Raw genomic sequence first — 27,812 nt, 5'->3', positions numbered from 1 at the left:
ACTGATGCTTCAGAAGTACAAATTCCAGAGGTTATAAGCTTCAGATAATAATCGAAATAGCGATTCCAGTGGAAAACAACCGATAGGGTGGACAGGACACTTGGCCCGCTGGTCTTCACCAGTCACACTGAGTACAGGAGTCGGGAGGTCACGTTGCCGTGGGACAACACGTCTTTGAGGCTGCCCTGTTTTAGGAAAAAATAGCACTGAACTGGATATATTGTATAGGGAGTTCTACGGGAATATTGCTGGAACTCGGAGGACTGAGTTATGGTGGGAGGGAGGGAAGATATGGAGTTTATTCTCTAGAGCATAGTTATAACCTTACAGAGTTACATAAACCCGAGAGGGGGACAAACAGAGGGAATGCACACAGACTTTCACCCAGGGTTGGGTTGTCGAGAACCAGACGGCACAGGATTGGGGTGAGAGTGAGTGGAAAGGAGAAAGAGAGAGGTAGAACAGGGAGATGGAAGGTTTAGAGAGGAGGGGGAGAGGAGCTATAGAGTTCCTGAGGAAGGAAGGGGAGAGAGGTGAAAGAGGAGTGTAGAGGGAGCAGAGAAAGTGCGGGCGGAAAAAGCTCGAGGGAATAAGAGGAGCTGATGCTAGACAGGAAGGTAGAGGGAACTAGGAAGAGCGCTACGGGAAGAATGGCGAGCACGAAGGGGATAGACGGCGAGATGGGTTTGTTGGTGTCTGATGGGGTGAATATGATTGCGACAGGAGGGGGAGATGTAGGAGGGTGGGGCAGAGAGGGTGCGGAGGGAATTTGAAAGGATTTAGGTGTGCGAGTGAAGGAGGAGAAAATGGGGGTAGTCACTTGATTCATATCGACTCCACTGGCTATTGACAGAGATCCTGGATCTTTTCAGGAATATCCGGGAACAAAGGTGCCGACTTCTCGCAGATGAAACGCCAAAAACCAGAACAAGGGTAGCTCCTTCCGCACTGACTACAGGCGGGCGTTCCAGAGGACGGCTTGTACAGGACATTCTGTTCCACCGTCCTATGCAGGAGTGTTAAACAATTTCAACAGAGACAAAACAGCTTCAGTAGAGGACCCAAGCGGAGTCAGTCCCCAAGCTAATTTCATGAAGTCTATCTCTCCTAAATGCGTGTGTGAGTCCCCAAACTCATCACATTCAACCACTCTCCCCCCAAGGCCCCGTGTCAGTACCCAGGCAGACACCACGGTCCAAATATCTCCCCACCAGCCTGTGTCAGTTCTCGAACTAATCGTACTGACCCAATGTCTCCACACAGCCTCGTATCCCCCAAACTAATCCCACCAAAACGCTTTCTCAACAGTCACCTTTCAGTCCCCAAACTGATCCCACTCAGCCGCTCTCTCCCCATAGCCCCGTGCTGGTACCAAGAAAAATATCAGGGTCCCAATGTCTCCCCGCAATCCTGCGTCAATTCCCTAACTAATCGTACTGACCCAATGTCTCCCCACAGCCCTGGGTACCCCAAACTAATTCCAAGGAACCAGGTTCTCACCACAGTCCTCTGTCAGTCCCCATACGAATCGAAGTGATCCACCTTCTCCCCGCTGATATTTCTCAGTCCGCGAACAAACCCCACTGTCCCACCGTCTCCCCACAATGTTATGGCTGTCCCGAAATTAATCCCACTGTTCAGCCCTTCTCCTTCAACCCTGTACCGGTCCCAGATTAATTCCGCTGTCCTACCCTCTACCCAGAGCTTCGAGTCCGTTTCCCGACATATTCCACTACTCCGCGCTCTCCCCATAGCCACGAGTCGGCCACCAAACTTATAACACTGGCACCCTTTCTCCCACATCCTTGCCTCAGATCGCAAAGTAATTTGGTTAACCCACTGTGTGCCCACCGCCCTGTATCTGACTCCAAACTAATCCAGTTTTCCTACTGTCGCCCCTCAGATCCATGCCATTCACCAAACTAATCCCGCTGTTGTTCCCTCTCCTCACAGCACGGCGACTATCTTCAAAATAATCCCACTGCACCGCGCTGTCCTCACCCACATGCGTCAATACCAAAGTAATCTCTGTCACTGATCTCTCCCCACTACCCCCTGGCAGTTTCCGAAATATTCCCACTGCCCTGTCCTTCCCCGACAGACATGTGTCGGCCCCAAAATGTTCCCATTGTACTACACTACCCTCTAACCACGTACAGTCTACAAACAAATCTCAATGCCCCTCCCTTTTCCAACAAAACTACTTCAGTCCGTAAACTAATCCCATTTTCTCCTGTCAGGACTATGTCAATAACCAATCTTCACCTCACCGATCAGTGATAATCTTACCCGTTTACGCATTTTTTAATCCAGTAAGCACTGTTTCTGTCGACACGTTTGCTATCCAGAAGATTGTCGTATACAAAGCGCTGGGAAGTTAAATTTACTTGATTAATGCCAAGAATAGAAAACTATCTAAGTACCTTCCCTCTATTGATTATAACAGGAATTTGTGATGGGACAGTGGTGCAGGGAGCTTCACTCTGTATCTGGCTCCGGGAGTGTGTAATGTGACGGTTTGAAGGAAGATTCACTCTGTGTCTGACCCCGGGATTGTGTGATGGGTCGGTGCGGAGGGAGATTCACTCTGTGTCTGACGCCGGCAGTGTGTGATGGGACGTCGTGGAGGGGAATTCACTCTGTCTGGTCCCGGGGGTGTGTGATGGGACGATGAGGATGGAGTTTCACTCTGTGTCTGATCCCGGGAGTGTTTGATGATTTCTGTGTTACTGTGGAATCTTCTCGTACTGTGACACATACCGCTTCATCGCTTGAATTGATTTCCAGCAGCCTTGAATCATGGTTTGAACATTCTTGCATCGCTTTGTGGAAAGATGTATCAAACGTGGATACGTAATAACTCCTGTCTTTATTTGTGACCCAGTCCTCGGAACACATTTGCTCTGAAAATCAGGGACAAGGAACCGTGACACAGAGAGTGAATCTCCCTTCACACTTCCCCATCACACACACTGGGGGTGACGCAAAGAGGGAAATTCCCTCCACGCGGTCCCATCACGCACACATGAGGTCAGGCACAGAGTGAATATCCCTCCGCAACGTCCCATCGTAAATTAACAAGGATCAGACTCAGTGAGGTTCCCTCCACACCATGCATCACACACTCCTGGGGTCAACATTCAGAGTAAATGAAACATAGAATAATACAGCACAGTACAGTTCCTGTGGCCCACAATGTTGTGCCGACACTTAAACCCTGCCTCCCATATAACTCCCCCCCCCACCAAAATTTCCTCCATGTACCTGTCTAGTTGTCTCTTAAATTTCGTTCGTGTACCTGCCTCCACCACAGAATCAAGCAGTGCATTACACGCACCTACCCCTCTCTGAGTGAAAAACCTACCTCTAATATTCCCCTTGAATTTTCCATCACTTACCTTAAAGCCAGGTCATTTTGAGTTGACCAGTGGTGCCCTGGGGAAGAGGTGCTGGCTGTCCACTCCATCTATTCCTCTTAAATAATGTATACGTCTATCATGTCTCCTCTCCAGGCATGCGACACTGTTCACTGTGTCAGTCACACGCATGACCCCAAAACCTAATCCTCTCACGCACCTCTATTCGCACCATAGCTTCTCATCACACGCACTCTGTGTCAATACACGGGGTACATACACGGGGTGAAACACAGTCTTACTTTTATAAAAGCCCGGGGTCAGACGTGGAGCCAAGCTTCAGTCTACATTGTCCCATCAAACACTCTCGGAGTCAGACACAGACACTCATTCCAGCGGACAGACGTGAGGTGAAATTTCTTGCATACCATCATGTCACACTCTTTCGGGGTCAGATTCTGAGAGTTACTCATTGCACACCGCCTCTCACACATTCCCGGGGTCAGACACAGAGTGAGTCCCCCTCCACACCTTCCCATCAAACACTCCCGGATTCAGAGTGAAACGCTCTCTCCACGGTGTCATAACACACTTCAGGGTTCAGGTGTGCTGTGAATATCTGTAGGCACCGTCCCCTCACACAATCCCGCTGTCAGGCACAGAGTGAAGCAGGATCCATACTGTCCTTTCAGACATTCCCAGAATGAGGTATAGAGTGAAGCAGCAATGTTATATCTCACAATCCCGTGGTCAGACGCAGAATGAATCCACCTCCACAACGTCCCATCACACACTTTGGGTTCAGTGACAGAGGGAAACTTTCTCCACGCAGTCCCATCATTCTTGCCGGGTCAAACACAGAGAAAATCACCCTCCATACCATCTTTTCACACACTACCGATGTCACCCACAGAGTGACGCTTCCTCTCTCCATGACTGCCCTGTGATGAGGAGCGGGAGAAAGACGGGGATGACGTCTTACCTCTTCTGCCGGTCAACAATGCACAGAAATGGTGACGGATATCGTTGTGCAATTGTTTAAGAACGGACAGATTAGAGTTGAGCGCAGTAAGCTTGGATTGAAGGGTTGAGTTTAACTCATTGTAGTTTCGGTGGCAGGTTTCCTTAGACTGACGAATCTGTGACACTGAGAGAGATGGTGTAGGATGTTTACAGTAACACGTGAGTCAGCGTCACGCTACCGAAAGGGTAAAGAGATTATAACCATATAACAATAAAACAATTACAGCACGGAAGCAGGAGATTTCTAGTCCGTTCCGAGCATTTACTCTCACTTTGTCCCACTGGCCCGCACTCAGCCCGGATTTGCGACCGGATCATTCCCAAGAATGAGGAGTTTATAGATAGTAGTTTCAGGGAGGTTTTTACGGCATAGAAGCAGAGCACAGGCAATTGGATAGCCGTCAGACGAGGGAGGGGGTAAAGGGTAGACAGAGCAGAGATCCCCCGTGCCATTCCCCTCAACAACATGTATACAGATTTGGATACTGTTGGGGCGGATGACTTACCTGGGACAAGCGGCTGCTGCCAGATATCTGTCACTGAGTCTGGTTCTGCAGTGCAGAAGGAAGCAGGGCAGATGAGGAGAGCGGTTGGGATAGGGGACTCGATAGTTAGAGGTACAGACAGGAGTTTCTGTCCTCATGACAGAAACTCCCGGATGGTTTGTTGCCTCCCATTTGCCAGGGTCAGGGATGTCTCTGAACTTGTTCACAGCATTCTGAAGTATGAAGGTGATCAGCCAGATGTCATGGTTCTCGTCGGTACAAATGACGTAGGAAGAAAGAGTGAGGAGGTCCTGAAGAGTGAGTATGGAGAGTTCGGCAGGAAGTTAAAAAGCAGGACCTCGAGAGTAGTGATCTCAAGATTGCTTCCTGTGCCAAGTGCAAGTGAGGGTAAGTGTAAGATGATCTGGAGGATGAACACGTGGATGAGGAACTGTTATAGGAGGCACGGTTTCAGATTTTTGGATCTTGGCGACCTCATTTGGGGCAGGTGGGACCTATCCAAGAGAGAACGGTTACACCTGAACTACAGGGGTACCCATATCCTGGTGTAATTGCGGATGGTTTAAATTAGGTTTGCAAAGGAATGGGAACCAGAGTGCAAGAGCAGATAGTGGAGCGGGGGCGAAAATATATGATGTTAAAAGTTCATGCAAAGTCAAAAATAGAAGAGCTGTGTGTGGTGGTAATAATCTTCTGCGGTGTGCCTATTTAAAAGCGAGGAGAATTTTGAGGAGGGCAGACGAGCTGAGGGCGGGGATTAACGCATGGAATTATGACTTTATAGCCATTAGTGAAACCTGTCTATAGTGGGGGCAGGACTAGCAGCTTCATGTTCCAAGGATACGCATTTTCAGAGGTGATAGAGGCAAAGGGATGAAGGGTGTGCGTTAGAATTGTTAGTCAAGGAAAATTTTACAGTAGTGCTCAGGCAGGATAGATTAGAGGGTTTGTCTACAGAGGTCATCTGGGTGGAACTGAGAAGCAAGAATGGTATGACTACATTAATGGGATTGTATTTCAGAACACGCAATAGTCAGCGAGAATTGGAGCTGCAAAACTGCAGAGATATAGCAGTCAACTTCAAGAAACATAAAGTTGTGATAGGAAGAGATTTTATTTTCAACATGTCGTTGGGGCTCCGAAACTGAAGGGTCAGAGTTTGTTAAATGTGATCTGGAAAGTCTTATAAATCAAAATATAGATGTACCAACTAGATAGGATGCAATAGTTGATCTCCTAATAGGAAACGAGTTAGGACAAGTGACGGGAGTATGTGTCGGGAACACTTTCAGTCTAGTGATCATGACACCATTATTTTCAACTTGGCGAGGGATAAAGATAGATCAGGTGTTCGGGTTGAGGTACTAAACTGGAAAAAGGGGAAATTTGAATAACTGAGAAAGGATCGGAAAAGCGTGGATTGGAATTCTGATAAAGAAGAAGAGGGAGATGTACGAAAGTTTTGGCAACAATGAGCAAATAAGGTGCTTGAGGAGTATACATCCGAGGGATAAAACCTGTCGGCTTGAAGAACAAAACATTTGGCTATGTATGGAACCAAAATAAATGGTGGAGATTTTATTTTTTTTATTTTTAGCATCTGCATTTAGTAAGGAATTGTAATGAGCCTCTGAAAATAAGGCAAACGAGTAGTGAGGACTCGGAACCTCAACAGATAAAGAGGAATATGGGCTTGCTGTCTTGAAGCAAGTCAGAGTAGATAAATTCCCATGAGCAGACAGAGCAGATCACCCTTGGATCTTGAAGGAGAGTAGTGTTGAAATTTCTGGGGCCCTGGCAGATATATTGAAAATGTTGGTATCCACGGGTGAGGTGCCGGATGATTGGAGGGTAGCTCATGCTGTTCCGTTGTTTAAAAAAGCTGTAAATGTAATCCGGGAAATTATAGGCCGGTATGTTTGACGTCAGTAGTAGGTAACTTATTGGAAGGTGTACTAAGAGATATGATCTACAGACAGGGACTTATTAGGCAGTGTCAACATGGCTTTGTGCGTGGTAAGTCATCTTTAACCAAACTATCAATGCTTTTCGAGGATGTTACCAGGAAAGCAGATGAAGGGATGGCAGTGGATGTTGACTACATGTACTTCTGTAAGGCTTTTGACATGGTCCTGCAAGGGAGGTTAGTTAGGAAGATTTAGTCACTAGGTATACATGGTGAGGTAGTAAATTAGATTAGACTTTGGCTCAATGGGAGAAGACAGAGAGTGGTAGGGGAGGATTGCTTCTCTGAGTTCAGGCCTGTGACTAGTGGTGTGCCACAAGAATCAGTGGTGGGTCCATTGATATTTGTGATCTATTTCATTGATCTGGATGATAATGTGGTGAATTGTGTCAGCAAATGTGCTGATGATAGAACGATTGGAGGTGTAATGGACAGTGAGGAAGATTTTGAAAGCTTGCGGAGGGAATTGGACCAGCTGGAAAAGTGGGATGACAAATGGAAATGGAGTTTAATGCAGACAAGTGTGAGATATTGTACTTTGGAAGGAAAAACCAAGGTAGAACATACAAGGTAAATGGTAGGACCCTGAGGATTGCAGTAGATCAGAGGGATCTGTGAATACAGATACATAATTTTCTAAACGTGGCATCACAGGTAGATAGGATTGTAAACAGAGCTTTCGGCACATTGGCCTTTATAAATCAAATTATTGAGTATAAGAGTTGGAATGTCATGGCGAGGTTTTATGAGACATTGATGAGGCCGAATTTGGGTGTTCCGTTTAGTTTTGGTCACCTACTTAGAGGAAGGATATTTATAAGGTTGGAAGAGTGGAGAGAAGGTTTACAATGATGTTGCCGGGACTTGAGAAACTGAGTTACAGAGGAAGGCTGAATAGGTTAGGAGTTTATTACATGGAGCGCGAAGAATGAGGGGAGATTTGATAGATGTGTATAAAATTACGTTGAGTATATATAGAGTGAATGCAAGCAGGTTTTTTCAACTGAGTTTAGGAGATAAAAACGAAACGACGGACAAGGGTTAAGGGTGAAGGGCGAAAAGTTTAAAGGGCACATTAGTGGGGCACTCTTCACACAGAGAGTAGTGGGAGTGTGGAGTGTGGAATCAGGCGCCTTTTGAACTGGTGAATGCAGGATTACTTTTATCATTTAAGAAAATCTTGGACTGGTACATTTATGAGAGGGGTATGCAGGGATATGGTCCAGCTGCAGGTCTGTGGGGCGAGGCTGTAAAAATGGGTCAGCACAGCCAAGAAGTGCTAAAAAGCCTGTTTATGTGCTGTAATGTTCTACAGTTGGCAGATGTCTGTAGGCATCACGTTGAGCTCTGTGCTGATGGGGGTAGTGTAGGGGTCACGGTGAGGGATGTGTCGTAGTCATTATAAGTGGCCCGTCACTACCATAGTGATAGGTGTGTTGATAGCACAGTAAAGGGTGTTTCTTGGACATTTTAGGAATGTGCTGATTTTAAAGTGGCCATTTTTATTCTCTGCGGTTTGGTCGTTGCGACCGGAGTGAAACTCACCATGAATCCTCCAGCAGATACCCGTGATAATGAGGGCCGCTGTTAAAACGCAGATTAGCCATATGCTTGAGTCTGATCTGCCTCTCCGTGCGGGTCGCTCACTTCCCATGTCGTCTGTGGAAGAAAAAGTCGTTTCTTGACTTTGTTAATCTTCATTTTCCCTGATCTAATCTACCCCTGCTCTTCCCACACTGCGACTTCAAATCAGTCCCCGCCCTCCTGAAAAGCAGTGAACGGAAATGACAGAAAAGAACAGGCCCAATGAAATCCTTTCTGCCGACGCAATGTCCATCTTCCTCCAATCCCTGTACACACTCCTGCTTGTCACCGCTCCATAGAAGTACACCGTCTGTCTGTACTCCCTGTATCTCTCATAATGATATAGACCTGTATCTCCTCCCACATCATTCTCCGCCGCTCCAGACTAATACACCGTCTGTCTGGTCTCCCTGAATCTCTCATAATGATATAGACCTGTATCTACTCCCCCCTCTGTCTCCGCCGCTCTAGACTAATACACCGTCTGTCTGGTCTCCCTGTATCTCTCATAATGATATAGACCTGTATCTCCTCCCACCACAGTCTCCGCCGCTCTAGACTAATACGCCGTCTGTCTGGTCTCCCTGTATCTCTCATAATGATACAGACCTGTATCTCCTCCCACCACAGTCTCCGCCGCTCTAGACTAATACGCCGTCTGTCTGGTCTCCCTGTATCTCTCATAAGGATATAGACCTGTATCTCCTCCCACCACAGTCTCCGCCGCTCTAGACTAATACGCCGTCTGTCTGGTCTCCCTGTATCTCTCATAATGATATAGACCTGTATCTCCTCCCACCTCAGTCTCCGCCGCTCTTGACTAATACACCGTCTGTCTGGTCTCCCTGTATCTCTCATAATGATATAGACCTGTATCTCCTCCCACCTCAGTCTCCGCCGCTCTAGACTAATACGCCGTCTGTCTGGTCTCCCTGTATCTCTCATAATGATATAGACCTGTATCTCCTCCCACCTCAGTCTCCGCCGCTCTTGACTAATACACCGTCTGTCTGGTCTCCCTGTATCTCTCATAATGATATAGACCTGTATCTCCTCCCACCTCAGTCTCCGCCGCTCTAGACTAATACACCGTCTGTCTGGTCTCCCTGAATCTCTCATAATGATATAGACCTGTATCTACTCCCACCACAGTCTCCGCCGCTCTAGACTAATACACCGTCTGCCTGGTCTCCCTGAATCTCTCATAATGATATAGACCTTTATCTCCTCCCACCTCAGTCTCCGCCGCTCTAGAATAATACATCGTCTATCTGCAGTCCCTGTATCTCTCATAATGATATAGACCTGTACCTCCTCCCAACTCAGTCTCGGCCGGTCTAGACTAATACACTGTCTGCCCTATCTCCCTGTGTGTCTCATAATGAGATAGACCTGTATCCCCCCCCCCCCCCGCCTCAGTCTCCGCCTCTCTAGAGGAATGCACAGACTGTCTGGTCTGTCTGGTTATAGATTATACTGTCTGTTCCAGGCAGCGTCCCTGTGAAGTTCTTCTGCATTCTGTCCGAAGACCTCCACATTCTTCCCGTAACGAGGCGACAAGAAACTAGTTTGTGGACTCGGAAACTGGAGACTCTGTCTCAATTCCCATCGCTCGTTTCCTCGGCTCTCCTCACCATTCACAATGTGTCTATCCCAGCAGTGTACACCCAGGTCCCGATACCCATCGCTCGTTTCCTCGGCTCTCCACACCATTTACAATGTGTCTATCCCAGCAGTGTACACCCAAGTCGCTCTCTCCGTCAGCGCTTTCCACCAGTGACCGTCTTGGCCTTTCCCTTGGGCACTGAGGTTAAATGGCGCTTGGCCTTCCAGTTACCAGCTATACCTCTGCAAGAAAATAGCCTCTCCCAATTCACATTGCCCAGGAACAGCGCCACAAGAATATTCTGCCCTGGAAGATTAACCCCTTTCAGTTTCCTGACTATCACGCTGTTTCCTCTGTCCTACACGGTGGGTCTAACTGCTTCCAATATGCCCTCATCATCCCCTCAGCTTCCCGAATGGCCCTGAGTTCATCCAGTTCCAGTTCCAGCTTCTTAACCCAGAGTGTTAGAAGCTGCATCCGGATGCACTTCTGACAGATGAAGTCGTCTGAGACACTGGAGGTCTCCCTGCCGTCCCACGTCCTGTAGGAGGATCATTCAACGCTCCAGCCAGCCATTGCCTACGAGTCTAACTGTACAATTCTGAAGATGCAAACAATAAATGAAACGAAAACAAATCTCTCAACAGTTTCGTGCTTTCTCTCACTCAACTCTTTCCGCTTTCAAGCACTAAAGCGGTAAATAATAGCCACGATGACACTGCTCACTCCAACAGCATCCTCTCCGCTTGCAGCAGCCATATATTTTATTTGCACTTTCTAATGAATCCTAGACCCTGACTGGTTGCTGTTTAAACGCTGATACTTCCGTGAATCGCAGCAATTTAATGGCCACTCGCCGACTCGTGTGAGTGACACTTACCTGACTCCATCTCTTTGCTTGGAGACAAGGAAATCACCTGTCTCTCTCACTCAGACACAGAGCGGGGTCTCACTCCATGTCATCCAATCACACAGTTCCCTGGTGAATCTCCTTCCACATTTTCCCATAACACGCTTCCGGGTACAGACACAGAGAGAAGCTCCTTCTTTCCTGTCCCGAATACTCACCCGGGGTCAGGGAAGAACTGAAGCTCACTACAGGCAGCCCCATCACACACATCTGGAGTTGGACACTGAATGAATGGACTCCACAAAGTCGTATCATGCACTGTCAGATGTCAACCACTGGGGGGTGCTCCAACCACACCTTCTCAACACCGGCTGTTGGGTTCAGTTGTTTTGTGAAGTCGGTAACCTTCCCCCTGCTCCACGGATGTGTTGTGGGGAACAGAGGCCGAAATGAGTGCAGAGCGCTTTGCAGGAAGGGGTGGTGAGATTACAGCCAATGGAGGATGTTGGGGTGAAACCGCATGATCGGCCTGACCACACAGAGCAGTGGAGAGATTCAGAACCGGGAAATCGATATTGGGGGGGAAAGGGGGAGGTGTGACAATTTTCCCACTCCCTCATCACAGTTCCTTATGAATACATGGAGGGGCATAGCGGAGGTGTGGGATGACGGAAAGAGGCCGAGTGTAGGAGAGATGGAGTTGTGTAACGCAGACGAGCAAGGCTATGGAAATGGGAATACTCACAAGGATATAGAGTTTAGTTAGTGAGGAGACGGGAGGGGTACGGCTAATGGTGATCGAAATGAGTGTATTAATTATGATGCAGAGCGTGTCGGACTATCGGTGTCAGAATGAAGGACGAGTCGGTTTCACAGCGGGGCAGTGTCGGGGTCGAGTGGGACGTTTGTCAGTCCCTTGGCACTCCTCACCATTCATAGTGTGTGTACCCTAGACTTGTACACCAAAGTCCCTCTCTCCTTCATCACTTCCCACTATTCAGAGCATAGGCCTTTCACTTGAACACTGAGATGAAACTGCGCTAGGGATCTAAATTACCAAGTGCACCATCGCCAGATGAAAAATAAACTTGTCCAAATCCACACTTCCCCGATCCTTTCTGATCCAAGGAAAAATTGGCCTTGTTCTAATTTAGAATCCAAACCCGAGGACCGGACTTCTTAATAACTCCCTTTATACGAATGGTATTTTAATTAATAGATTGAAGATGTTCCCCTGCATAAACCTCTAACAATTTTGTATTCCCAGTATTCTCAGTATTCTCCAGAGGGAGATTGAGTAGCAGATGTTGTGGACCATGTAGGGAGCAATGAAGAGAGTAGTAAGGAGCACGATGTCCTGCAAAGAGAGTATCAGTAGTTCGGTGCAAAGTTGAAGGACAGGACCTCCAGGGTGGCAATCCCAGTATTGCGAACCGTGCCACGTGCTAGTGAGGTTATAAATAGGAAGATAATGCAGTTAAATACGAGGCTAAGGAGTTAGTGCAGGAGGGAGGGCTTCGTGTTTCTGGATAATTGGGCATGGTTCCAGGGAGAGCAGGGACCTGTTCAGACGGGACGGATTGCACCTGAACTGGAGGGGGACTAATGGAATCATAGAAGCACGGAACATTGCAGCATGGAAATAGGCCTTCCGGCCCTTCTTCTCTGTGCCGAACCATTTTTTCTGCAGAGACCCACTGATCAGCAACTGGGCTGTATCCCTCCATACACCTCTCATCTATGTAGAGTCCAATTTTTAAAATAAATGTTAACGGTGAGCCCGCATATACCACGTCATCTGACAACTCCTTCCACATTCCCACTACTCTCTGTGTGAAGAAGACACACCTCCTTAATGTTCCCTTTAAACTTTTCACCCTTCACCCTTAACCCATGTTCTCTGTTTTCCCTCTCCCGTGGACTCAGTGGAAAAAGGCCTGCTTGCATTCACTCTCTCTATACCTATCATAATTTTATGCATTTCTATCAGAACTCCGCTAATTCTTCTGCGTTCCAAGGTATGAAGTCCTCACCTGTCCAACCTTTCTCTGTAACTCAGTTAGTCAAGTCCCAGCAACATCCTTCTAAACCTTCTCTGCACTCTTTCAACCTTATTAATATCCTTCCTGTAATTCGGTGACCAAAACTGCACAGAAGACCCCAAATTCAGCCTCAACAATGCCTGATACAACCTCAGCATAACATTCCAACTCTTATACTCAATAGATTGATTTATAAAGGCCAATGTACCAGAAGCTCCCTTCATTACCCTATCTACAGGTGACGCCACTTTTAGGGAATTGTGTATCTGTATTCCTAGATCTCTCTGTTCTCCTGCACTCCTCAGTGCCCTACCATTTACCTTGTTTCAGCTCGTTCTTCCTTCCAAAGTGCAAAACCTCACACTTGTCTGTATTAAACTCCATCGCACTCCATCCGCACTGAACGGAAGTCATGTGGCAAATGTCCAGGGCGTATTTGCGTAGTGTTCTGCATAGGTACGTTCCAATGAGAAAGGGGAAGGATGGTATGGCTCAGGAACCGTGGTGTACAAAGGCTACTATACATCTAATGAAGAAGAAAAGAAGGCTTTACAAGTGGTCCAAAACACTACTTGACGACAAAGATCTTTGGCGATGACATTTATACCATCAGTGGGGACGGGAGAGATTCCGGGGGATTGGAGGGTTTTGGATGTTGTTCCTTTATCTTTGAAATGGAGTAGAGATAGCCCAGGAACTTACAGAACAATGAATCGTATTTCAGTGGTTGGTAATTTGACGGAAAAGATCCAGAGAGGCTGGATTTATGAACATTTGTAGAAGCATAATATGATTAATCGGATCAGTAAGTCATAAGGATTTGTGAATGGTAGGTCGTGCCTTCCGAGACTGATTGAATATTTATCGGGATGTGACTGAAAAAAACTGATGAAGGTAGCGCAGTAGACGTAGTGTATATTGTTTTCACCGAGAATTTGATAAGTTACCCATGGAAAGCTTATTGAGAAGGTAAGGAGGCATGGGTCCCGAGGGGGCATTGCTTTGTGGATCCAGAACTGGTTTGCCCACAGAAGGTTGTGGACTGTTCATTTTCTGCATGGAGGCCGGTGAACAGTGGAGTTCCTCAGGGATCTGTTCTGGGACCCCAACTCTTCCTGATTTTATAAATGACCTGGATGAGAAAGTGGAAGTGTGGTTTCTTAAAATACGAATGATAGAATGGTTGGCGCTGTTGTAGATACCCACAATTTTGACGTCTGTCAGAATTTAGTGCAGGACATTCATAGGATTCAAAAGTCGGCTGAGAAGTGGCAGATGGAGTTCAACGCAGGTAAGTGTGAGCTTGTTCATATTGGTAGGTCATAATAAGATGACAGAATATAGTAGTAATGGTAATACTTGACAGTTTGGGGATCAGAGGGATCTTTGGGTACGAGTCCATAGGACACTCAACGCAGCGGCGCAGGTTGTCTCTGTGGTTAAGGTAGCATATGGGACATTGGTCTTCATCAAGCGTGAGACTGAGTTTAGGAGCCTGGAGGTAATCTTGCAGCTATATTGGACGCTGGTCAAATCCCACCAAGCATTGTGCTCAGTTCTGGTCGCCTCACTACAGGGAATAGGTGGAGAGGATACAGAGGAGATTTACACGGATGTTGCCTGTATTGGAGAGTCTGCCTTATGAGAATAAGATGAGTAAACTCGGCTATTTTTTCATTGGAGCGGCGGAGGATGAGAGATGACCTGATAAGGTGTAAACGATGATGAGAGGCCTTGATCGTGTGGATAGTCAGAGGCCTTTTTTCCATGCGGTGAAATGGATAGCACGAGAGGGCACAGTTTTATGCTGCTTAGAAGTAGGTACAGAGGGAATGTCAGAGTTATTTTTATTTTTGGCCGGAGAGAGTGGTGTGTGCGCGCAATGCGCTGCCGTCCACGGTGATGGAGCCCGATACGACAGCCACTTTTAACAGTCTCCTGGACAGGTACATGGAGATCAGGAAAACAGAGAGCAATTGGTAATCCCAGGTAATTTAGAAGTCCATTCTGTATAAGGGCTGGATGGTTCGGAGGTAAGGACATGTTCTCACAGTTTGTCGGCCGAAGAGTCTGTATTATGATCTAGGCTTTCTGTGTTTCTATGTTTCTATGACCTCTGGAGGAGCGGTGAGAGGACAGTGCATCCGAGGGTCGCCTACGCTCGGGAGAGGTTGACGGGAACAAATGGACGATACTATGAGCTCTAACGTTGGCATATTAGACTGTTTCATAAGAATGTGCCCCTTTCTTATTTTTTTATGTTGCTTTACTAGCCATATAGTCAAAATACAAATTTAAAGCTCAATCGTTTACTCTCATATGGCGTACTGTTTTTAAACGTCGTACAATATCCACTCAAACGAGATTTCGTAATTTTCTCGGGTCGGGGGCTACCATCACCCGGATGAAGCTGCGAGCAGAACCGATTATTGCATTCCAACTAATTTTTATTTTCTTGCAAGACCATTCTTCAGCTTTTAAAAGAGCTTTGAGTTCCCTTTTCGGCCAAAATCGAATACTTCTTGAGTATTGAGAACTTCATTTTTGGAATAAACATGTCTTGCACCTTCCTCATCTTTTCCTAGAAACGAGATCAATTACTGCTCTGCTGAAATCCTTTGCAGATATGGTTGGAGAAATGGCAGATGAGTTCAATCCGGACAAATAGAAAGATATAGCACACTCTTAAAAAACAAGACAGTGTCGAGGAGCAGAGGGATCTTACGGTCCGTGAATGTAGCTCCATGAACGTGGCTCCACAGTTTGCAGACGATATGAGGATAAGTGGAGGGGCAGGTAGTTTTGAGGAAGTAGACAGGCTGCAGAAGGCTTGGACAGGGCAAAGTAATGCCAGATGTACCGCTGTGTTGAAAGATGCATGGTCATGCTTTAGGAGAAATTAAAAGTGTTGAATATTTTATAAATGGAGAGAAAGCAAAAAAAAAAAAACGGAGATTCAAGGGGACTTTACGATCCTTGTGCGGGATTTCCTGAAGGTTGATTTGCAGGTTGAACATGCAGCACATTCCCGGTCCCTCAGCCCACAACGTTCTGTCGATGATGTCACCTTCTCAGGTTGAGTCTGTGGTGAGGAGGGCAAATGCATGTCAGCATTTAGACTCCGATATAAAAGGAAAGGTTTGATGCTGAGACTTTATAAAGCACTGGTGAGGCCTCACGTGGAGTATTATGAACAGTTCTGGGACTCTTATGTTAGAAGGATTGTGCTCAAAGTGGAGAGGTTTCAAACGAGGTTCACAAAAACGATTCCCAGATCGAGGGGAGTCATATGAGAAGTGCCTGATATCCCTCGGCCTGCACTCTCTGGAATTTAGAAGGAAGAAGACCCCATTGAAATCCATTGAATATTTAAATTCCTTGAATGAGGTGGAGTGGAGAGGATAGATTCTATGGTGGGGGAGTCGAAGACCAGAGGACAAAAACTTAGAAGAGCGGCGCGTCCTTTTAGAACAGAGACAAGGAGAAATTACTTCAGCCAGAGAATGGTGAATCTGTGGGATTATTTGCCACAGGCGGCCGTGGAGTCCAAAGCTTTCTTTTTTATATATTTATGGCAGAGGTTCTTGATTGGTCAGGGCTTGAAGGAATACTGGAAGAAGGGAGGGAATTAATGCTGAGAAGTAAATTGGATCAGACATGATGAAACGGTGGAGCAGACTGAATGGGACAAATTGTCTCATTCTGCTTCTAAACCCTACGTTCTCATGATGAGTTACTTTGTCTGAATGTGAAAAAAAATAAGTGTTTTTGCCAAGCTGGACTAGCTGAAGATTGAGGTCACGAAGGTCACAGGATAAGATGCAGACGCTGCCTTGCTTGTGCGAGTTAACAATAGTAGCAGCATTTCATACCAAGAATGAGGTAGTGTTACCTTTTATCCAACACTGTCTTGGTAAAAGAGGAACTAACTGCAGACGTGCAGTTCTAATTTTGTACACCCCCTCGAAGCATTCAATGTCTGGCTGATATCTAACAAGTGCGTCTTGAAATCGCTCACTGAGAATATTTCGCTGTTGGTTATTACCAAAAATTCTCTGTATAAATTTAAGTGATAACCTGATATTTGGCGGAGTCGTAAGGCAACGGGAGCACCTATTGCAGGTTTAACCGTACACCGATGTTTGTGTCTTTATTTCTGTTTGATCCCAGGATAAATTCTTTTACAGTCCAATTTGGTAAAACAAGTTAAATCCTTCGAGAATAATGATGTGGGTCACAGGGAGAGATGACCGGCTGATTTGATTGTGTAGGAGCTATTTTTTATATTGGTATGTGTAATAAACATAGACATGTCCATTCAGAATATCCCAGATGGTAGACACCCTGGGAGATGGAAGATTGGGAGAGACGGACATGAACTGGACTGGTGAGAGAGGGAAAGAGAAGTGGAGATTGGGAGCGTGGAACATCGAAGGGGAGGGAGTTATCAGATGGCGTGAGACCCAGGGAGATTTGTCGGTCTGATTTGACCGGGGAAGGTAGATCACGCACGGATAGTAGATGTAACTTTCATGGAATTTAACTAGGTTTTTAACAAGGTCCAGTTTGCATACTACATTGAAGGATGATGTGGAACCCGCGAACACCTCTCTGAGAAGTTTGATTGCGTTCAGCTATATGGCGGTTTTTTATGAGAATGTACAAGGAACTGTGAATAACCTTGCCGAAGAGGGTAATATTGGTGGCGTTGTCTCTAACTATCCACACGATCAGTGCCTCTCATCATTTATACACCTCTGTCAGGTCACCTCACATCCTCCGTCGCTGCAAGGGGAGAACTGCGGGTTCACTGAAACTATAACTAGAATGCATGATCCCCAATCCAGGCAAAATCCTTGTAAAGCTCCTCTGTATCATTCCTGTAGGTTCCACATTATTCTTATAGTGTGTTGGCCAGAACTGAACACAGCTCTCCAAGGTGGGTTGGGGGGGGGGGTGTGTCTGACCGGTGTGCTATCGGGCTGCAACATTACCTGTCGCTGTTGAACTCAATTCCACGGTTGATGATTACCAATGCATCGGACTCTTAAACACAGAGTCAAACTGCGCAGCAGCTCTGGGTGTCTGATGGACCCCTACTCCAAGATCCCTCTGATCGTCCACACTGCAAGGTTTACCATTAGTAATGTATTCGTCCATTATATTAAACCTACACAAATGAACCACCTCGCACTTACCTGGGTTGAACGTAATCTGCCACTTCTCAGCCCAGTCTTACATCCATAAGACCATAGGACAAAGGAGCGGAAGTCGGCCATTCGGCCCATCGAGTCTGCTCCGCCATTTTATCATGAGCTAATCGCATTTAGTGCCACTCCCCCGCATTCTCACCTTATACTTTGATGCCCTGGGAATTTAGATAATTATCTATCTTTGCCTTAAATACACCCAATTACTTGAAATCCACTGCCGCCCGTGGCAACAAATTCCACAGATTCACCACCCTCTGGAGAATAAATAAAAAAAAAAAATCTCTGTTCTGAATGGGGGCCCTTCAATGCTTAAGTCATGCCTTTTCGTACTGGACTCCCCCAACATGGAAAACAACTTTGCCACAACCTCTCCGTCCATGCCTTTTTACATTAGAAATGCTTCTATCAGTTCCCACCCCCCGCCCCTATTCTTTTAATCTCCAAGGAGTACAGTCCAAGAGCGGCCAAACGTTCCTCATATGTAAACCCTCTCATTCCCGGAATCAATGTAGTGAAGCTTCTCTGAATCCACTCCAAAGTCAGCTCAAACTTTTTAAAATAAGGATACACAAATTGCACACAGTATTCCAAGTGAGGTCTTACCAGTGCCTTTTCGAACCTCAACATTGTATCCTTGCTCCTATACTCTATTCCTCTAGAAATAAATGCCAACATTGCATTCACCTTCTTCACCACCGACTCAGTCTGGAGGTTAATATTAAGGGTATCCTTCATGCGGTCCCCCAAGTCCCGCTGAATCTCAGAATTTTGAATTCTCTCCTTATCTATATAATATTCTGCCAGTTAACCAGAGAACCATATAAATATCACAGCACAGAAACAGGACATCTCGGCCCTACTAGTCCGTGCTGTCGCTTACACTCAACTATTCCCAGTGGCCCGCGCTCAGCCCATAAGCCTCCATTCCTTTCCTGTCGATATACCTATTCAATTTTACTTCAAATGATATTACCGAATATGTCGCTACCACTTCTACTGGAAGCTCATTCCACACAGCTACCACTCTCTGAGTAAAGAAATGCCCCCTCGTGTTACCTTTAAACTTTTTCTCCCGAACTCTCAAATCATGTCCTCTTGTTTGAATCTCCCCTACTCTCAATGAAAAAAGCCTATCCACGTCAACTTGATCTTTCCCTCTCATAATTTTAAATTTCTCTATCACGTACCCCCTCCACAACATTCTACGCTCCAAAGAATAAATACCTAACTTGTTCAGCCTTTCCCTGTAACTTAGGTGCTGAAACCCAGGTGACATTGTAGTAAATCTCTGTACTCTCTCTAGTTTGTTGATATCTTTCCTATAATCCGGTGAACAGAACTGTACACAATACACCAAATTCGGCCTTACCAATGCCTTGTACAATTTTAACATTACATCCCAACTCCAATACTCAATGCTCTGAATTATTAAGGCCAGCAGACCAAAAGCTTTCTTCACCACCCTATCCACATGAGATTCTACATTCCGGGAAATATGCACCATTATTACTCTGTTCTACTGCATTCTTCAATGCCCTACAATTTCCCATGTTTGTCCTACTTGGATTATTCCTACCAAAAACCACTGCTTCTCTCATTTCTAGCCTTCTTGTAATTTCCTCAACATCCAATCGATACCCCGCTGTAACCTCTGACAGCTCTCCACACTATCCGACCTCCATGCAGAATATCACCCTTCTGTAACAAGCCTTCTGTGGGCAAGCCAGTTCAGGATCCACAATGCAATGTCCCCGTGGATCCAATGCATCCTTTCTTTCTTAATACGGCTTAATACGCTTATCAAATGCCTTGCCGAAATCCTTTAACACTGAATCTGCTGCTCTTCTTCATCAATGTGTATAGTCACATCCTCAAAAAAATTCTACCAGGCTGGTAAGGCACAAGCTGTCCTTGACAAAGTTATGCTGTTACTGCTAAACATATTATACCTCCCCAAATGTGTATAAATCCTGCCTTTTAGGATCTCCTCCATCAACTTTCCAACCACTGAGTCAGGATTCACAGGGCTATAATTTCCTGGGCTATATCTACCCCCTTTCTGGAATAAAGGAACAAAATCCGCAAACCTCCAATCCTCCGGAACCTCGCCTGTCCCCATTGATGCAAAGATCATCGCCAGAGACGCAGCGACCTCCTCCCTTGCCTCCCCGAGTAGCCTTGGGTACATCTCATCCGGTCTCGGCGACTTATCCAAACGATACTTTCCAAAATCTCCAGCACATCCTCTTTTTAATTATCTACGTGCTCAAGCTTTTCAGTCTGCTGTAAGTCACAACAATGATCACCAAGACCATTTTCCAGAGTGAGATCTCACGAAAATCTAAAACCTGACAAGTTAATTTTCCAATAAGAAATCAAGAACAGCTTCTGCTATTGCAGGCTTATCTACATATTGAGTCAAGAAACCTTCCTTAACACACCTAACAGACTCCAACCCATCTAAACCTCTTGCTCAAGGGAGATGCCATTTGATATTTGGGAAATTAATATCTCCCATCGCGACTACTCTGTTATTATGTTAACTTTCCAAGATTTGTTTCCCTATCTGTACCCTCGATATTCCTGCTACTGTTGGGCGGCCAATAAAAAAACACCCAGTAAAGTTATTGACCCTTTTCTGTTCACAACCTTCACCCTAAGAGTATCCGTAGAAAATTCCTCGATGGCGTCCACCTTTTCTGCATCTGTGTCGCTATCTATGATCAACAGTGCCACGCCCATAGCTCTTTTGCCCCCCTCCCTGCCCTTTATGAAAAATCTAAAAGTCGGCACTTGATGTATCGATTCCTGTCCCTGAGACATTCAAGGCTCTGTAATGGCCACCAAATCATATCTCCAAAAGATTACTCTGGAAGTTTGAACGGGACACGACTGCGCAAGCGCGTGAAAATCTGCCCGTGAGGCAGCAGGAGAGTTTAAAAAGCAAGCAGTTTAACGGAGCGGGCGACGTACTGGAGGGAGACAGTGTAGGAAGGCTTTGGCTCCAGAGGCTTCGGCGAGCAGATGCTGAGGGCAAGCTTGCTGCCATTCAGGTAAGGCCTGGTAATCTCCTTTAATTAATCTAATTAGCTTAGGTGTAGGTAATGGAGGCAGCAGTTATAGCAGTCGAGTGTTCCGTTAGCAAGATGTGGGAAGTCCGGGCGTGCACAAATGTGCCTGATGACCACAACTGTAAAAGGTGCATCCAGCTGCAGCTCCTAACAAACCGAGTTAGGGTACTGGAGCTGGGGCTTGAGAAACCTAGGATAATTCGGGAGGCTGAGGCAGCAATAAACAGGAGTTACAGGGAGACATTCACCCCTAAATGTCAGGAGGCAGGTAGCTGAGAGACTGTGAGCGGAGGGAAGGGGAATAGACAGAAAGAGCAGAGCATCAATGCGGCCGTTCCCACAAATAATAAGTATACCGTTTTGGATACTGTTGGTGAGGAGGTACCCCCATGGAGTAAAGCAGGAGCTGCCCCTGGTGTCCCTACATACCAGGGGCAATCAGTAATGGTCACGTCTCTGGCACTGAGACTGTATCCTCAGCTCAGAAGGGAAGGAGTGAAAAGAGGAGTGCAGTAGTGATAGGGGATTCGATGGTTGGGGGAAGAGATCGGAAGTTCTGTGGGAGAGATCGAGAATCTCGGATGATCTGTTGCCTCCCTGGTGCCAGCGTCGGCGATATCTCGGATCAAACTCTCAATATTCTCAAGAGGGAGCGTGAGCATCCGGATGTCGTGGTCCATGTAGGGATATATAACGTAGATAGGAAGAAGGAAGAGATCCTGCAAACAGTGTTTAGGTAGTTAGGTGCAAAGTTGAAAGACAGGACCTCCAGGGTTGCAATCTCAGGATTGTTACCCGTGCCACGTACTGGTGAGGCCAGAGATAGGAAGATAATGCAGCTAAATACGTGGCTCAGCAGTTTGTGCAAGAAAGATGGCTTCATGTTTCTGGACAATTGGGCCCTGTCCCAGGGAAGGTGGGACTTGTACCGACGGGACGGGTTGCACCTGAGCTGGTGGGGGACTATAATTCTTGCGGGAATGTTTGCTAGTGCTGCACCGGGGTGTGTAAACTAGATTTGCAGGGGGAGGGGAACCAGAGTGTTAGAGCAGATGGTGAGATGGAGAAGGATAAAGGTCATGCGAGAGCTGCAAGGACAGTGCATGGAGTAAAGCCAGATCTTGCATTTGAGGAAAGAGAAACAGAATGAAGGGTGTAAAGTAGTTAGGTAGAACGGATAAAGTGCGTGTACGACAATGCAAGAAACGTCATGAACTGAGGTGATGACAAATTGCCCTTATTATTTATCAGTTCAATCCATACTGACTCTACATCTCCTGATTCTATGTCACACCTCGCAAGGGACTGAATTTCATTCCTCCGCAGCAGAGCCACCCCACCCTCTCTGCCCACCTGTCCTTTCGATAGGACGTATACGCTTGATTATTCATTTCCCGGGGAAAAGTGGCAGATGCGTTCATCTCGGAGAAGTGTGAAGCGGTACTTTGGAAGGAGAAACTCCAAGGCAGAGTACAAAGTAAGTGACAGGATACTTGATAATAGGGAGGAGCAAAGGGATCTGGGGGTACGAGTCCACAGATCCTTGAAGGGTAGATAAGAAAGCCTATGTGGTGTTAGATTTCATAAGATGAGGGATAGAGTTTTAGAGTCGCGATATAAAGATGCAGCTCTATAAAAGCCTGGTTAGGCCGAACTTGGAGTACTGTATCCAGTCTGGTCGCTTCACTATAGAACATAGAACATAGAATAGTACAGCACATTACAGGCCCTTCGGCCCACAATGTTGTGCCGACCTTCAAACCCCGCCTCCCATATAAACTCCCCCCCAACTTTAAATCCCTCCATATAGCTGTCCAGAAGTCTCTTAAACTTCACTAGTCTGCCTCCACCACTGACTCAGGCAGTGCATTCCACGCACCAACAACTCTCTGAGTGAAGAAACATCCTCTAATATCCCCCTTGAACTTCCCTCCCCTTAATTTAAAGCCATGTCCTCTTGTACTGAGCAGTCGTGCCCTGGGGAAGAGGCGCTTGTTCTCCACTCTGTCGAATTCTCTTAATATATTGTACACCTCTATCATGTCTCCTTTCATTCTCCTTCCCTCCAAAGAGTAAATCCCTAGCTCCCTTAATCTCTGATCATAATCCATACTCACTAAACCAGGCAGCATGCGGGTAAATCTCCTCTATACCCTTTCCAATGCTTCCACATCCTTCCTATACTGAAAAGACCAGAATTGGACACAGTATTCCAAGAGTGGCCGAACTAGAGTTTTATTGAGCTGCATCATTACATCGCTTCTCTTAAACTCTGCCCCTCGACTTATGAAAGCTAACACCCCATAAGCTTTCTTAACTACCCTATCTAACTGTGAGGCAAAATTCAGGTGTCTGCGGACATGTACCTCCAGATCTCTCTGCTCCTCCTCTCTACCAAGTATCCTGCCATTTACTTTATACTCGGCCTTGGAGTTTGTCCTTCCAGAGTGTACCACCTCATATTTCACCGGGTTGAACTCCATCTGCCACTTCTGCTTCGTATCAATGTCTCTCTGCAATCTTCGACAATCCTCTCCACTATCTACAACACCAACAAACATTGTGTCGCCTGCAAACCGGCCAACCCACCCTTCTACCCCCTCATCCAGGTCGTTAATAAAAATCACAAAAATTAGAGATCCCAGAACAGATCATTGTGGGACACCACTAGTCATAACCCTCTAATCAGAAAGTACTCCATCCACCATGACCCTCTGCCTTCTGCAGGTAAGCCAATTCTGAATCCACCTGGCCAAACCTCCCTGGATCCCTTGCCTTCTGACCTTCTGTATAAGCCTATAGTGTGGAACCTTGTCAAAAGGCTTACTAAAATCCATGTAGATCACATTCACTGCACTACCTTCATATATATGTCTGGTCACCTCCTCAAAGAAATGATGTGTAAGCATTGGAGAGGATACAGAGGAGATATACCAGGATGTTGCCTGGTTTAGAGTGTATGAATTACGATCTGAAATTAAGGGAACTAGGGCTTTACTCTTTGAAGAGAAAGAAGATGAGAGGAGAAATGATAAAGCTATACAAGATAATAATAGGAATAGATAGACGCCAGCGCCTCCTCCCAGGGCAGCACTGCTCAATACAAGAGGACATGGCTTTAAGGTAAGGGGAGGGAAGTTTAAGGGGGATATTAGAGGAAGGTGTTTTGACTCAGAGGGTGGTTGTTGTGTGGAATGCACCTCATGATTCAGTGGTGGAGGCAGATGCACTAGTGAAATATAAGAGACTACTAGACAGGTAAATGTAAGAATTCAAGTTGGGGGGGTCATATGGGGGCATGATTTACAGGTCGACACAGCATTGTGGACCTGAGCGCTTGTTATGTGCTTTTCTAGTCTATGTTCTATGTTGTAACATTGCCATACATTTCTTATTCGTCATTTCCAACCATAAAGGCTCACTTAGACGAATTTCTTGCCTGTGCTGACTGTCCACTGCGGTATTCTTTTCTCAGCCTAGTAATGTCAGCCCTCTTCATTTAATTCCTTCCTCTTTCTTACGACTAAAATTAAGTAAACCCGAAATATAGTGCTGTCCTGCTTGCTCCTCCCACACCCATTTCTCGGTAATGGCTACAATTACATAATTCACCATATTGATTCATTCGCTGAGCTCAACCGGACTTTTAAGGCTTTTTGCATTAGAATGCACAGTGTACCAGTCGCATTATGCATAAACTCTTGATATCTGACTTTTTCTGCGGTCTGAACAACATCTGTGCCCATATCGACTCCGCTATCTGCTCCAGAGATCTGAATCCCATACCTTGCAACTCAAGTTCAACAGCTCACCCAAAAACTCCCATGTACAGTACTTGCAAACCTTCCCGCTGGGATATCAGTTTCCCTCTCGTTCAGGTGTAAGAAGTCTTCCATCTCTTCTAAAAGGTTTCTAAGAGTAAACCTAGCAATTATAGGCCTATAACTTTGACGTCAGTGGTGGGTAAAGTAATGGAAAGTGTTCTTAGAGATGGTATATATAATTATCTGGATAGACGAGTCTGATTAGTCAACATGGATTTCTGAGTTGAAGGTCAAGTTTGGCAAATATTATTGAATTTTTGAAGAGGTTACGGGGAAGTTGACGAGGGAAAAACAGTGAATGTTGTCTATATGGAATTCTGTAAGGCCTTTGACAAGGATCTGCATGGAAAGTTAGTTAGGAAGGTTCAATCGTTACGTATTAATATTGAAGTAGTAAAATGGATTCAACAGTGGCTGGATGAGAGATGCCAGTGAGTACTGGTGTTAGCTGTTTGTCAGGTTGGAGGCCGGAGGCCAGTGGTGTGCCTCAAGGATCTATGTCAAACGCCTTACTGAATTCAATATAGACAACATCCACTGCTTTACCCTCGCATTAGGGCTATATGTTATATGGATATATGGTTATTAAGATCCCAACTTCCTTGAAAAAAAGGCATAAAAATGCAAAAACAAAATATGGAGAACTGTGTCCAGTCTGGTCGGCGCACTATAGGAGGGATGTGGAAGCACTGGAGAAGGTACCGAGGAGATTTAGCAGGATGCTGCCTGGTTTAGAGGGTATGCATTATGATCAGAGATTAAGTGAACTAGGGCTTTACTCTTTGGAGAGAAGTGGGACGAGAGCAGAAATGATAGAGGTGTACAAGATATTAAGAGGAATAGATGCAGTGGACAGCCAGCGCCTCTTCCCCAGGACACCACTGCTCAATACAAGAGGACATGACTTTAACGTAAGGGGTTGTAATATCAAGAGTAATATTAGAGAAAGGTGTTTTTACTCAGAGAGTGGTTGGTGCGTGGAATGTACTGCCTGAGTTAGTGGTGGGGGAAAATACACCAGTGAAATTTAAGAGACTACTAGACAGGGAAATGGAAGAATTTTAGGTGTTGTGTTATAGGGAGGGGACATGGTTTAAGTGTCTGCACAGCATTGAGAGCTGAAGTGTCTGTTCTGCGCTGTACTATTCTATGTTCTATGTTATAAAATTGCCATACATTTCTTATTTATTATTACCACCCATAAAGCCTCACTTCGACGAATTTTCTTGCCTGTCCTGACTGTTGACTACGGTAATATTTTCTTAGCCTAGTAATGTCAACCCTCCTCCTTTAATTCCTTCCTCTTTCTCACGACTAATCATATGGAAACCCAAAATATCGTGCTGTCCTGCTTGCTCCTCCTACACCCTATGCCCAATAATGGCTGCAATATCATATTCACTGTATTGATTCATTCCCCGAGCTCATCCGCCTTTTTTTAAAGCTTTTTGCATTGAAATATACAGAGCTGAGTGCACCAGTCGCGTTATGCATAAACCCTTGATATCTGACCGTTTATGCGATCTTAACAATTTCTGTCTCCATATCGACTCTGCTCTGCTCTGGAGCTCTGAATCCCATCCCACTACAACTCAAGTTCCGCAACTCTCCCAAAAACTCTCATGCAAAGTACCGACAAACCTTCTCGCTGGGATATCAGATTCCCACCAGGTCAGGTGTAAACTGTCTTCCATCTCTTCTATACAGACCCCACCTTACTTGGAAAAAAATGCTATGATTCCGAATTTTTGAGCCCTCCCACTTACACCACGTGCTAAACCGTATGGTCGTCCCACACCTGAACACACTGGGACGAGTGGTGGTCCTGTCCTTTGATTTATTAGCTAAATCCCTGACCTCACTTTGCAAAACCACCTTCCCGTACATATCGATTTCATTTGTACATATATGCTGCTCACTCACTCACTTAAGCATCTTAGAGAAGGAATGGTGTGCTGCAAAATGAGGAAGGAAGCGGCGGAGAGTGAGGCCACAGAAAGGGTGCTCAATTTGCAGCCGTTGGAGCAGAACGTGTGAGTTACCATTTCTTGCTCCCTATCTTTGCTTGGAGTCAGCTTAAAAGCTGAAATCCACTGACCCATGACTAGGAGTCAGAGACAGAGCGAAAATCCCGCCATACATTCCCATCCCATACTCCTGTAAACATACACTGAGTAACGCTTCCTCCACAAAGATCCATCATACAGAGCCAGGGTCAGACACAGAGCGCAGCTCCCTCCACATTGTCCCAACACACACTCCGGGGTCATACACTGAGTGAAGCTCCCAGAACACTCTTCCTGGGTCAGATAACCAGCGAAGCTCCCTAAATATAATCCCATCTCACTCTCGGAGTCAGACATGTGAAGTACCTCCCGCGACATCGCAGCACACTCCACTAGAATGAGAAAAAGTACGAAACCCTCTTCCTCCTCCGTCTCCCCACTCACCAATACCCAGCCTTTCGGCTTCCAGCAGTCTCGAACTGTGTGTGTTTCTCGGAGATGGTGTGTGTGTGTTTGTGTGAGCGGATTGAGTGCTGCCGTTAGAGGAAGGAAGGGGAGGAGAGAGCAGGCCAGGGAAAGGGATGTGAGAATGCAGGCACTGATGTGTGGAATCACATGACCGGCCTGAGCATGCAGAGTTGTGAAGAGTTTCAGATCCTGGTGATCGATATCCGTTGAAAAGGGCGGGAGGTGAAACACCACCCATCATCTCTCCCTCATACAGTGCACAATTACCTGTGACACAGAGTGGGAGGAGGGACGACG

The 27,812-nt window shown here is 46.1% G+C and overlaps 1 protein-coding gene across 1 annotated transcript; it reads right to left on the bottom strand.

Moving 5' to 3' along the window:
* LOC132389246 (uncharacterized) lies at positions 1-27,510 on the bottom strand. The gene is made up of 7 exons (XM_059961737.1): positions 27,492-27,510; positions 8,397-8,510; positions 4,339-4,503; positions 2,761-2,903; positions 2,290-2,369; positions 821-1,006; positions 1-185 (listed from the first exon to the last, which is right to left on the bottom strand). Exons 2-6 carry the CDS (start codon positions 8,503-8,505, stop codon positions 844-846), a joined length of 660 nt encoding a protein of 219 aa, XP_059817720.1. The 5' UTR covers positions 8,506-8,510; positions 27,492-27,510; the 3' UTR covers positions 1-185; positions 821-843.
* Between the last annotated feature and the right edge of the window lie 302 nt (positions 27,511-27,812).

Source organism: Hypanus sabinus, unplaced genomic scaffold (genome assembly GCF_030144855.1).
Source record: "Hypanus sabinus isolate sHypSab1 unplaced genomic scaffold, sHypSab1.hap1 scaffold_513, whole genome shotgun sequence".
In the NCBI taxonomy this organism is placed as follows: domain Eukaryota; kingdom Metazoa; phylum Chordata; class Chondrichthyes; order Myliobatiformes; family Dasyatidae; genus Hypanus; species Hypanus sabinus.
Note: the sequence above shows the minus strand (reverse complement) of the source record. Positions and strands in the feature narration are given on the sequence as shown.